General features: G+C 42.2%; 1 protein-coding gene across 1 annotated transcript in view; it reads left to right on the forward strand.

Annotated features, from left to right (window-relative positions):
• The window catches only part of SEL1L3 (SEL1L family member 3), a 62,376-nt gene that overhangs the window by 28,427 nt on the left and 19,916 nt on the right, over positions 1 to 14,033 (forward strand). Inside the window, exons 12-17 of the mRNA XM_048848685.2 lie at positions 1,280 to 1,399; positions 2,032 to 2,172; positions 5,124 to 5,186; positions 8,775 to 8,951; positions 10,960 to 11,087; positions 12,927 to 13,010. Coding sequence (XP_048704642.1) covers positions 1,280 to 1,399; positions 2,032 to 2,172; positions 5,124 to 5,186; positions 8,775 to 8,951; positions 10,960 to 11,087; positions 12,927 to 13,010 — 713 coding nt within the window. The remainder of the gene's footprint in view (positions 1 to 1,279; positions 1,400 to 2,031; positions 2,173 to 5,123; positions 5,187 to 8,774; positions 8,952 to 10,959; positions 11,088 to 12,926; positions 13,011 to 14,033) is intronic.

The following is a 14,033-nucleotide window of genomic DNA, read 5'->3' on the forward strand; positions in this document are numbered from 1 at the left end:
CTATTGCTGTCATATCTGAGTGCCTCCTACATTAATTATATTGGCAATAGCAATCTCTCACTTTGTTGGACTTCACGGGGTCTCTGGATTTTCACCATTTCCAGGCTATAAGAAATCTCTGCTTGGCATAGGTTTCTCCCAGCTGTTCCATTACGTGATGGAGTGTGGAAGTTGCAAGTTCCAGATCTTAAATAAGACCCATTTTTATAGATCCGCTTTCTCTTAAAAAATGTGCCAAGCAATTTCTCCAGTCATGTTCTTGTTTTCTCCCTCAAATATTCCTTTTCCTTTCTCTTCTGCTTTGATCATTCTCCTCCTCTTATCCACACCCTTCCCCACCCCATGGTCCCATATTGGTGTGGCAGTGAATAATAGTTGATGCCTGGTGAGTCTGCAGCTGTCTAAACTATCTTTTACTTCCAAACTATCCCATCTTTACAACCCCCAGTACTACCAAAGGTGGGAGCTTTAACAGAGACTAGCTGCCAGTGCTTTTACCACCTTGTCATCTCAGTCTGCTCACTGGAGATCTAAACCAGGGGTTCTCAACCCTTTTCTTTCTGTGCCCCACCCCCCTAACATACTATAAAAATTCCATGGCCCACCTGCGCCACAACAACTTCTCCATATGCAGTAGATTAAAAGCCAGGTCCAGCATCAAGGGGTAGCAAACAGGGCAATGGCTCCGGGCCCCACACCACCGGGGGCCCTGCGAAGTTAGGTTGCTCAGACTTCGGCTTAAGTCCCAGGAAGCAGAGCTCTGGCTTCAACTTTCTGCCCTGAGCCCCAGTGAGTCTAACACTGGCCCTGCTCTCTGGTTTATTTTGGCAGAAACCTCCTGAAACCTGCTCGCGGCCCCCCCCCAGGGGGTCCCATCCTGGTTGAGAACCGCTGGTGTAGACAACATGGTGGTTAAGGTGCCAGCTGCCGCTTTGTTACCACTTGTTACATTTGTTACCACTAATGGAGCTGCACTGAATAGTACCAATGGTGGGGAGCTTTAGAAAAATAAATCTAGGGTAGACAGGGTCTCTGTTTGTTCCATTCTGTCAGACAGACCTGTCAGAGAATAGGAGGGCCTGAGTGAATGAAAGGAAATGACAATGAGCTAACGGTTTCAGGATTAATAAATTGACCAGTGAAGAAAATAACAGAACTTTGAAAGCCCAGAATAGAGAAGGAATTGTTCAAGATATCAGGAAACATCTAACGTTTTCATTTAGGTGGGCAGGTTGATTAATATGCTGTTTAATGTTTTCTCTGTTCACCCTCTTTTCAGGCATTTGTAGAAACTATAAGGCTGAGGGATGATGAACTATTAAAAGCCCAAACTAAAGAAAATGGTGATGTCTTTATGTGGTTAAAATATGAAGCAACAAGAGGAAATGCAGCTGCACAGGTATAGTCTATATCATAGCATATCGTTTCATTATTTTGCTTGTTCATACAGTTCGGACTAAACCATAAAATCGCTGGTAGTGCTGTCATGTTGCTCCCTCAAACTTATTTCTTGTCTGATCTTTAAACTTTTCCAGTGCTTCAACCTGAAAACCACTAAAAAGATGATGTAAGGCAAAGAGAAGGGCACATAAGGGGACTTCATCTTACGTGCTCATTGCTTTACTTGCTATAACTGTCCTTTCAATTCCCTTGGTGTGTATTTGACACTTGTTTTGTACAACTGCAGAATGCCAGCTCTATGCAAGTTCCTCTACTGAGCCATCTGCACACATTTTCCCATGCACTTATATCACTATTTATTCACCACTGAATTCAATCCAGAGACTCTCATGGTAGTTGCATCTACATATGCCAGATCTGAACTCGGTCCGTTATCTGTAAACGTTACTGATAGGAAGCCCTCTCTGAAAATTACATAAGGCAACCTGTTTTCAGAATGCTTAGCACACTTAACTGCCTTCTTGACACATTTATCACCAGTGTAAATCTGTGAAAATAATCCATCCCTGTAACTCCAATTACAGTTTAAATTTAAGATTTATTATTATGATAGTTGTGTTTTGTTTTTAGCAACGATTGGCACAGATGCTGTTCTGGGGCCAGCAAGGGGTGGCAAAAAATCCGGAAGCAGCAATAGAGTGGTACTCAAAGGGTGCACTGGAAACTGAAGATCCAATATTAATATATGATTATGCCATTGTTTTATTCAAGGTAAGACATGCTTCCAATTCTCAGTTCATTTCAGACTTGTAGAGTAGTTTCCTTTTGGGTGTAGATGCTTCAGAATTTAGATAATGGAGAGAACTTTGTGCATTTTCTACAGTGACATATTATGTGATCATCGTAATGCTCTTAGGGTATGTCTACACAGCAAAACAGACCCATGACAGCAAATCTCAGAGTCCAGGTCAACTGACTCAGGCTCATGCTGCAGGGCTAAAAATAGCAATGTACAAGTTCAGGCAGGTGCTGGAACCTGGGGACCGAGATACTCCCCCATTGCCAGGTTTCAGAGCCCAGGCTCCACTCCACGCCTGAATGGCAACATTGATATTTTTAGCCCTGTAGTGTGAGCCCAAGTCAGTTGACCTGGGCTCTGAGACTTGCTGCCTTGGTGGAGGGGGGATTTGCTGTGTAGATGTACTGTGAGACTATGTCTACCTATCACATTTCTCAGCCCGGGGTGTGAAAAAAACCACACACCCCTACCCAACATAAGTTTCACCAACAAAAGCACCGGTATGGACAATGCTATGCTGGCAAGAGATGCTCTCCTCTGAAATAGCTACCATTGCTTGTTGGGGGTGGTTTAATTATGCCAGTGGGAGAGCTCTCTCCCGCCGGTGTAGAGTGGCTACATGGGAGACCTTACAGTGGCACAGCTGTACCACTGCAGCTGTGCCACTGTAAGGTCTGTTGTGTAGACATAGCCTTAGATACACCATTTTACGCCACCTAAATAACTCCACTTTTTACCAACTTGAGCTAAATTGAAAAAGGACACTATGAAGCCCACACCCAGACTTGCACTGAAATAACAAAAGGGGTGAATTAAAACCATCTGAGGTTTCAGAGTAACAGCCATGTTAGTCTGTATTCACAAAAAGAAAAGGAGTACTTGTGGCACCTTAGAGACTAACCAATTTATTTGAGCATAAGCTTTCGTGAGCTGCAGCTCACTTCATCGGATGCATTCAGTGGAAAATACAGTGGGGAGATTTATATACACAGAGAACATGAAACAATGGGTGTTATCATACACACTGTAAGGAGAGTGATCACTTAAGATGAGCTAACACCAGCAGGAGAGCGGGGGGGGGGGTATGGGTTGGGGGCTTTTGTAGTGATAATCAAGGTGGGCCATTTCCAGCAGTTGACAAGAATGTCTGAGGAACACCGGGGGGGGGGGGGGGCGGGAATAAACATGGGGAAATAGTTTTACTTTGTGTAATGACCCATCCACTCTTAGAGACTGGGAGTGGATGGGTCATTACACAAAGTAAAACTGTTTCCTCATGTTTATTCCCCCCCCCTTCCTCAGACGTTCTTGTCAACTGCTGGAAATGGCCCATCTTCATTATCACTACAAAAGGTTTTCTTCCCTCCCCCCCCCCCACACTCTCCTGCTGGTATTAGCTCATCTTAAGTGATCATTCTCCTTACAGTGTGTATGATAACACCCATTGTTTCATGTTCTCTGTGTATATAAATCTCCCCACTGTATTTTCCACTGAATACATCCGATGAAGTGAGCTGTAGCTCACGAAAGCTTATGCTCAAATAAATTTGTCAGTCTCTAAGGTGCCACAAGTAATCCTTTTCTTTTTGCGAAAACCATCTTAGTTATTCCAATGACAGTTTGTGTGTCAGCAAGATCTGGATGGGAGTTACTTACCAAGAGTTAACAGGTTTCAGAGTAGCAGCTGTGTTAGTCTGTATTCGCAAAAAGAAAAGGAGTACCTGTGGGACCTTAGAGACTAACAAATTTATCTGAGCATAAGCTTTCGTGAGCTACAGCTCACTTCATCGGATGCAAATGTGCTCCAGGGGTGGTGGGGATGAGTGGGGCAGGGAAGGGAGAGCTGCGCTCCGGGGATGGGGGCATGATTGGGGCAGGGAAGGGAGAGCCGGGGGGATGAGTGAGGCAGGGAAGGGAGAGCCTGCTAACCGGACACTGCCAGGTTCCCTTTTCGACTGGACTTTCCGGTCGAAAACCAGACACCTGACAACCCTAACTTCCTTGTCCCAGCCAGGCCTCGTTTACAGACTGAGAGCTGGAAGCCTACTCTCCTTCCCAGTCAACAACCAATTGAGCTGAGCTTTCTCCTTTTAACCCCTTCCTCCCAGCCTGATTGCCTGTGTAGCAAGGCAAAGCTGGCTGAGTCTACAAGCAGCTTGTTAACCCTTTCCTGGCCAGTGTCATGTTTGTGTACCCCATCACAGAGCCTAAAATTACGGAACAAACAAAACAATATGGCAACAAATATGAAAGGGTTCAGGTACAGTAGACTGCAGAGGAAAAGAGGAAGAAGCAGCCTTCAGTGCATGGATATCCATAGTGAGCACAAGACAGAAGCTGGTTGCAGTTTGAATTTCATGTTGGTTACATTTTAAGAAAGTTTGTGAGGGAATGTGGTTTATAGCAACAGAGAATTAGCAGTGAGAGCCCCGTTAGAAGAAGTAGGTTTCAAGGAGATTCCGCTTACAGTATTTTTCCAATTACTAAAATTATTTCAGTATGTGTTCAGATCTATTAGATTAAGACTCCCAGGCAAAATTGTGATGAAAATTCACCAGCCCAAGCACAAAAGCTATTCACTATTCTTTTTTCCAAAGTAACTGACAGTAATGGGGGGGAAAAGGTATTTCACTTGCCCATCAGAAAAGTTACTCACCCAGGTTAATTGGAAAAATGGAATTTTCCGAGGCTCAATTAAGATTAGGTTAAACTAGGATATTAAATGTGAATGAGCCCTACAGAGCCACACAGCTTTGCCACCCAGCCCCCATTTTAACATATTAAGATTAAAAAATAACTATAATATCCAAAAATTTTAAATTTGCTTTTAAAATTATTAGCTAGGAATGTTCATTAGCATGTATTATGTGTTTCAAAATAGTGGTTGCTTATATATACTTATTTTATTATGTTTGTTACTTAGGGTCATGGTGTGAAAAAGAACACAAGACTTGCTTTAGAACTGATGAAAAAAGCAGCATCCAAGGTAAAATATTCATAATAGTAAATATTTATTGCTGTGCTATCTAAGTAAGATGTATTATTACTGATATGATTATAATTTATAATGATTATGTGGCACTTTACATCACCCTAATGCTGTATGAACATTAATCAGTCCTTCCAACATCCCGATCATAAATTAGGAAAGCATTATTATCCTGAATGGAGAAACTGAATCCCACAAAATCTAATTGAGCTCTGGAGTAAGCAGGTGCAACTTCACGGACGTAAACGGAATTGTGCCTGCATACACAAAAGCTGATTTTTCCTCCTAGTGACTTATACAAGGTCACACAAGGAGTTAGTGGCTGCTGTAGGATTAGAACTCAGGTGTTCTTACATCCAGTTCCTGTGCTTGTATTTCTAGACCGAGTTTCATGTTAAATTGTCAAACAGAAATCCCCACCTGGTCTGATGTTTGGAGATGTTATGTGCCCACTAATCTCACTGAGGGCGATGGGAGATAGGGGTGATCATCACCTTTGAAAAATCAGGCCAACAAACTTCATAGTAATACAGTATAAAAGAGAAGAATAAAGAAGGGTTGAGAGCCAGACTGTGCTTTTGCAATGTGCTCTGTGTAATTGGTGGTGGGTAGCTGCACCAGGACTAAATGGTAACTCAATGTCAGGATTCATTTCCTCATACCCATTACATCTGGTGGGTAGTAAGCTGTTACTGTCTCTTGCCATCTGCAGATCATTACCTCCTGCACCAACTCAACTCCACTAGCTGGAGTGCTGAGCAGCTGAGACCAGACTCCACCCTCTCCCTGCCCTTCTGCATCTCATCTCAGGGGGAAGTAGTGGGTGTGCAGAGGTTACATACTCCTCTGTGACTGGACCAGGGAACTCACATGGGGGCATAATAGTCATGTGCAGCCACGATCTGGCCATAATCATGCCATGATCTGGCCCTTAGTGATTTCCACATCTTCATATATATTTATGTCCTTATCTATAAAGCTCAGGCCTCTGGTAAATTTATATCTTGAAAACCATAACTATTCAAACCACTCAAACCACTCCACTGTGGGAGGCATACACGGTGTTTCCTAAAACTGACCTGTATGGCACTGGCCGACTGTCTCTACTCTGTAAAAACAGCATATTGAAGTTCCATGTTAATGGCCTCCCATTTATTTTCAGAGCAAATGTAAGGAATGCAAGCCAGAATATCAAAAGAACAGGTTAAAGAATATATAGACATATTCAAGTCTGCAGGGCCTGATTAAATTCATCCTAGCGTACTTAAGGAACTAGCTGAAGCAATCCGAGAATCACTATCAATTATCTTGATTATCACTGCTGGTGAATGGGTGAGGTCCCAGGAGACTGGAGAAGGGCAAACATAGTACCTATCTTTAAAAAGGGGAACAAAGAGGACCCAGGGAATTATAGACCAGTCAGCCTAATCTTGATACCCGAAAGATAGTGGAACAAATTATTAAACAACTAATTTGAAAGGGCCTGGAGGATAATAAGGTTTTAAGGAATAGCCAGAACGGATTTGTCAAGAACAAATCATGCCAAATCAACCTAATTTCCTTCTTTGACAAGGTTACTGACTTAGTGGATAGTGAGGAAGCATTAGATGTGATATATCTTGATTTTAGTAAGGCTTTTGGCACAGTCCCACACGACATTCACAAACTAGGGAAATGTCTAGATGAAATCACTGTAAAATGGGTGCACAACTGTTTGAAAGACCATACTCAAAGAGCAGTTGTCAATGGTTTGCTATCTAATGGGGGGACATATCTAGCGGGGCTCCATAGTGGTCTGTCGCGGGTCTGGTACTATTCAGTATTTTCATTAATTCCTTGGAAAATGAAGTGGAGAGTACGCTTATAAAATTTGCAGATGACACCAAGCTGAGAGGGGTTGCACGCACTTCGGAGGACAGGATTAGAACTCAAAATGACCTGGACAAATTAGAGAGTTGGTCTGAAATCAATAAGATGAAATTCAATAAAGGCAAATGCAAAGTTGGGAAATGCAAATTCCTTCACTTAGGAAGGAAAAATAAAATGGACAACTATAAAATGGGAAATAACTGTCTAGATAGTAGTACTACTGGAAAGGATCTGAGGGTTATAGTGGATCACAAATTTAATATGAGTCAACAATGTGGTGCAGCTGCAAAAAAGGCTAATATCGTTCTGGGTGTACTAACAAGAGTGTCATATGTAAGACACGGGAGGTCATTGTACTCAGCTGGAGTACTGTGTCCAATTGTGGGCACCACACTTTAGGAAAGATGGGGTCACACTGGAGAAGGTTCAGAGGAGATCAATAAAAATGATAAAGGTTTAGAAAACCTGACCTATGAGGAAAGGTGAAAAAAACTGGGTATGTTTAGTCTTGAGAAAAGAAGGATGAAGACTGATAGCAGTCTTCAACTATGTTGAGGGCTATTATGAAGAGGATGGTGATCAATTCTTCTCCATGTCCACTGAAGATAGGACAAGAAGTAATGGGCTTAATCTGCAGCAAAGGAGATTAAGGGATGGCTACACTTGCGAGTTAGAGTGCATTAAAGCAGCCCCGGACACCCTAGCTCACTATCTGTCCACGCTGGCAAGGCACGTAGAGCGCTCTGACTCCACAGCTACAGCGCTCCTGGTGCTCTACCTCAGAGAGATGATTAACGCTTGCTGCGCCTTGGCTGAAATGCCTGAGCATCAGTGTGAATGAGGTGTTGCATTACTGCGCTCTGATCAGCCTCTGGAAATGTCCCATAACCCCCTTAAGTCAAGTGGCCACTCTTCTCATTGTTTTGTACTTGCTGTAGGAATGCAGATATGCCCTTTGAAAGCTCTGTTTCTGACAGCCAGCTGCTTATCTTTTCCGAGACAAAGCAACCATTACTGTGGAATGCTGTGGGGGGCGGGGGGGGCGTGCTGCTGTCTGAACTTACAAGACAGCATGCTGACATGCTCTCAGCCCCCCCTAAAACCTACTCTGTCTCCCCCCACATACACCCAACACATTCCCTGTCACACTCCACGCCCCCCCGCCCCCCCCATTTGAAAAGCATGTTGCAGCCACTTGTATGCTGGGATAGCTACCACAATGCACTGCTCTCTGTGGCTGTTGCAAGAGCTGCTCATGTGGCTACGCCAGTGCACTTGTAGCTGTCAGTGTGGACAGATTGCAGCGCTTTCCCTACTGCGCTCTACGAAGGCTGGTTTAACTCAAAGCGCTCTACATCTGCAAGTGTAGCCATGCCCTTAGGTTAGGAAAAACTTTTTAACTAGGAAAGTAGTTAAGCTTCCAAAGTTAAACAGATTTCCACAGGAGGTTGTTGAATCCCCATCGTTGGAGGTTCATTGAACACAGGGCCTTAGAGAAAAAAAGCAGAGAAAAATAAGGGGACCCTAACGATTCCAGCAGTCACAAACCTCTTGGTTACAGCTTGGTAGAACACTGTCTAGATAACATGCTCCAAAGAGCTACAAAGATTAACTTTCTAGAACTCCTGACACTAGACAATAAATTGGCATCAGAAGATGTCGCAAAGCACAGCTGAACCTGAGTGGTTGAGGACATTTTTTTTTCTTTACCCACAGGGATTACATCAGGCAATGAATGGTTTGGGATGGTATTACCATAATTTTAAAAGAGACTACGTAAAAGCAGCAAAATACTGGTTGAAAGCTGAAGAAATGGGCAATTCAGATGCATCCTATAACTTGGGTGCCCTGCATTTAGATGGGATTTACCCAGGAGTGCCTGGCAGAAATCGAGTAAGTAAATAGTCAGTGTGTGATTTCTTATTAAAGGGTCTGGTTTACAAATATTGGCTTTATTCTTTAAGATTCTGTGTTTACTTAGGAGGGGCATATTCTGCTACCCTTCATCACAGTGAATCGAGTCTTTTCCTGTATGAAGTCCCATTGAAGTCAGGGGCACTGCTTCTGGAGCGAGGCACTACTTAGCATAATGGCATCACAATCTGCTTCATGCCTGCTAAAGATGTGTTTGCATTCCTCTGACCTGTGTAGTTCTACCTCAAGAGTACCACTGTCCCTTTAAGAGTAAAACACAAGTCCCATTAAAAATGTCATACAAAATCAAGTTTGGAGTTGTTTTATACCTTCTTGAGGGCCAGATTCTGCCATCATTACTCCTGTAGAATAGCTCTCTACTTCAGTAGTAGCCCCATTGAATTCCACGGTACTTTACATGGAGCAGAGCACTATCCAGTGTGATTAAGGGCTGCAGAATCTGCAGTAGAACTTTTGAGCTGTTGCACTGCACTCATATCGAAGCTGCTATTGTTGTGGGGAAAAAAAACAGTTCAAGACAGATTTTAAATTAAATTTCCCTTTCAAAGTCTGATTTGCAATTTAAATGCAGCCCTCATAGACCTACATATTTTATTTTTGTCTTCCTAAGACAGGACCTTAATTTTATATATATATCAAGAAAAAATAATGTTCTTTTTCCAACAGAGGATATCATTTTGATTGATAATTTTATGACCAATCACATTTATAGTTCAGAATGCAAAAATAAAAGTTATCAAACCTCATGCTTCAGGCCAAAGGAGGCTGGAAAATGTGGTCTAGGCATTCGAGAGCATGTCTAGTGCCTCAGTCAGAGAGCATATATGCTGCAAACAGCAGCAAGAGCTGCCCAGCAAATGGTGGCAAGCATATTTCTCCTACCTGGGGACAAAAATTACATAATAATGGCCTGCCCATAATAATACAATTCCAAGTTAATAACAGCCCCTACAAAAGCACTCTATGGACCTGTATTCCTTCATCACCAAAAGCCTGAGAAAAGAGATATGCTGCTGTGTGCTCTGAAAGTTAATAAAACCAGGCTTGTTGGATCAAATGAGGGAGCTAGTTACAGAGTTCAGGACCATTGACAAAAATACCAGGTCTCCATTTTACAGCAGAGGTTGCTAGTTAGACATTCCTGGATTAAAGAAATTGTTTAGTTGTGATTGCTGTTGCTTTACTATGATTACTGTAGAAAACTTGTTGATTATGAGAACTGGATACTCTCTCAGTTCCCCTTCCTTCTGCAATTCTGTCCTGTCCTGCTGAGCCTGTATTGCCTTACACAAACTATCTTCATATGCTTGAGAAATTATGAACCTGATCCTGGAGTCCATACTCATGTGTGTAGTTCATGAAAGCACTGGGACTACTCACACAGTAAAGGTCTCCAGGATTGGACCCTCTGTTCTTGTCATTCATGCAAATGATTTCTCAGATGCTAGAGAGCAAGCTTTGCTCCAGCAGGCTGTGACACTGGCAAAAACAGCTCCCCTAATTCACCACCAGTTGTAGCAACACTGGAAGCTGTAGTGTAGTCAGGACTGCAGTGTTTTTATCACTAGCCGTGAATGTAGGGTTAGATAGCCTGGAGGTTAAAATGCCTGTATCCTCTCTCTACACTCCAGCTTCCACTGCTGCTATTACTGACAGTGACTTACTGGTCCCATTTTTGTCAGTGTCAACAAAGCCACACTGTATGGCACCAGAGGCCAGTTGTATATTTTATATATTCACCTACCTGATAAAAATGCTACCACAATTTCAGCTTTAAAGAACTTCCAACCTAACCTGGTAAGGTGGTAGAAGAAAGAAACTGATTTCACCCATCTGCACAGAAAGTGATTAAACTGACTGGTTTCATTAGCCAGGCTGCCATTATTTATTTATTTTTTAAATGAAGCAATTATAGGGAAATAGTAATTCCCCAGGAGGTTGCCATTTTTATCTTGTTTCTTTGCAGACCCTAGCTGCTGAGTACTTCTATAAAGCTGCCCAAGGTGGACACGTAGAAGGGACCATACGATGTTCTCTGTATTACATCACAGGAAATATGGAAAACTTTGCTAGAGATCCAGAAAAAGCTGTCATGTAAGGAATTAAACCCTTTTTTTTTTTAATAAGGAAAATCTCATTTTTAAACCAGTGATGATTCAAATCATGAAAAAATCATTTCAATTACAGCAGGTTCTCGATTCCTCAATCTAAAAATGTGCATCTTTCTTCTTGAGAAACTGTTCCATGGCAATAATACTTGCTCCTCTTGAATGTTTGCATATCTTAATGTTTAGGAAATAGTTAAGCCTTCGTTTTCAGAGGTGCTGAGCACCTTCAGCTACCTCCTAGAACTGCAGGTGCTTAGCATATCTGAAAATCAAGTTACTGCTGCCCATTATCCCAAAAGGTCTTTTGGTTGATGAAACTATTCACACGAAATTCACGTCTACTGGTTTGTCAAAGGATATCTAATTCACAGCTTTGTAAGAAGAGGTGGGACCTGCATTTTCCAATACCACAGTGGCCTTGTGGTTTCTTAGCACCTGGAACAAATGTATCGTTTTCTCCAAAAAGAAAAAGTAATGTTATCAGCAAAACTATAGGACCATATGCTGTCCTTAATCTATGCAGGGAACTTCCAAGGATACTAATGGGAATTCCATGCAAAGATATGCACTAGTTCAGGGGTTCTCAAACTTCATTGCACCGCAACCCCTTTCTGACAACAAAAATTACAACATGACTCTAGGAGAGGGGATTGAAGCCTGAGCCCTCCGTGGGTGTGGGGGCCAAAGCCCAAGCCCCACCACTCCAGGTGTGGGGGCCAAAACCATAGCCCAAGAGCTTTAGCCCCAGGCTGGGGGCCTGTAACCCTGAGCCCCACCACCAAGGGTTGAAGTCCTCAGGCTTAGGGGCTTTGGCTTGGGTTTTGACCCTGGGAAGCGGGGCTTGGGCTTTGGCCCTGGGCCCCAGCAAATCTAATGCCAGCCCTGGCGGCCCTATTAAAATGAGGTTGTGACCCACTTTGGGGTCCCGACCCACAGTTTGAGAACCGCTGCACTAGTTCTACCAGAAGCTGTGGTCTTGAGGCAGGAATTACTGCGTGAAATTCTATAGCCTGTGATATACAGGAGGTCAGACTAGATGTTCTAATGCAGTGGTTCTCAACCTCGGGTATGTATATCCCTGGGGGTATGCAGAGGTCTTCCAGGGGGTACATCAACCCATCTAGATATTTGCCTAGTTTTACAACACACTAGCAAAGTCAATACAAACTAAAATTACATACAGACAATGACTTGTTTATATTGCTGTGTATACTATACACTGAAATGTAAGTACAATATTTTTATTCCAATCGATTTATTTTATAATGATATGGTAAAAATGAGAAAGTAAACTATTTTTCAGCAATAGTATGCTGCAACATTTGTATTTTTGTCTGATTTTGTAAGCAAGTAGTCTTTAAGTGAGGGTATGCAAGACAAATCAGACTCATCAAAGGGGTACAGTAGTCTGGAAAGGTTGAGAACCACTGTAATCTAATGGCCCCTTTTGACCTTAAAAATCTATGAATTAGTATAAGTTAGGCTACTTTGCCACTTATACCTACACAGAGACCCATTCATAACCAGCGTATAAATTGCCACCTTTTGATATGTTGAATTTGACCTGGAGTTTTGTTTTGATGCTGTACCAAAATTTACATGTAAAATGTTACAGAAATAAAATATTACCTTCGGACATTTCAACGTTAATACCACATCAGGGGCTAAATATATCATAGAAATGTATGCCTTTAATGACAAAGAGGCTGATCCTGCACCTGCTTAAATCAGTGACAAAAGTCCTATTGGGCCCAGTGAGAATAGCACTGGACTATGATGTGTGAAATGTGTGTGTTCATTTATTGTCATGTTTCTTCTTTTACAGCTGGGCAAAACATATTGCAGAAAAAAATGGGTACTTGGGACATGTAATCAGAAAAGCTCTCAATGCCTATTTGGAATTGTCCTGGTAAGTTTGATCTGCACTGTGTCTGAAAACTAATTGGTTGTTATGTATGTGATTTATTTTTATAAACTTTTGTGGTAAAACGATGCAACATCTCCCCAACACACACCCAGGGTGAAATTATGACCCCTTGAAGTCAATAGCAAAACTTCTGTTTACTTTAATGAAGCTGGAATTTCACCCAGGAAGTCTTTGACATGAGAATAAATACAACTGAAATGAAACACATCAAAACCAGGACCATACAGAAAGGTTGTCTTTCACTGAACTGTAGACAAAGCACAATTATGGGTAGCTTTTTTTCAAACCTGGCCTCCTTCATTTTAGAATTTTTTTGTGTGCAAAAAAATTGTAGGTGCAATTGATGTAATTGATTTTGTATTTCAGTCTTACACAAACTCTAAGTCAAGGAGCACTTATTCAAAGCACCCTTGACATACATTGCAAACCACCAGCCTCATCACTGCTGCTATGTGATCATCCAACAGCAGGTGGCAATCCAACACAACCCCCAAATTGTGCAAACACCATCACAAATGGTGGGTGAACACCCTCTTTCAAAGGGGCAGATATTAGCCTTGCCATATCATCTGTCTGCTTTCCCCAAACAACCCAGCATCACCTCAATCTTTTCTGGATTGAGCTTCAGGCACTTAGTTCTCATCCATGACCCAGTCTCCATCAGACACTGGGCTAGGCATTCAACAGCACTGCTGGAATCAGGTGAAATGGATCTATAAATGGAGATACTCGTGCAGACAGACAGATTGATGTCAAAACTGTTCCCACTAAACATTATTAAAAATTAGTATTATATTAAAGGGGGTAAAGCAATCAGAATTGGGATCCCATGGGCCATTGTGCAAGGCAGTGTAAAGACACAGGAAAATGCAATGCCTGTCACAAAAAGCCCAGAATCAAAAAGTCAAGACATACTTAGCTGCTTTTGAAAATATCAGAAGTGACTTAGCCACTCAGGAATCTAAGTCTCCTAGAATCTCTATGATATTTAACTTATGTCAACAG

Source organism: Caretta caretta, chromosome 4 (genome assembly GCF_965140235.1).
Source record: "Caretta caretta isolate rCarCar2 chromosome 4, rCarCar1.hap1, whole genome shotgun sequence".
Taxonomy (NCBI): Eukaryota; Metazoa; Chordata; order Testudines; family Cheloniidae; genus Caretta; species Caretta caretta.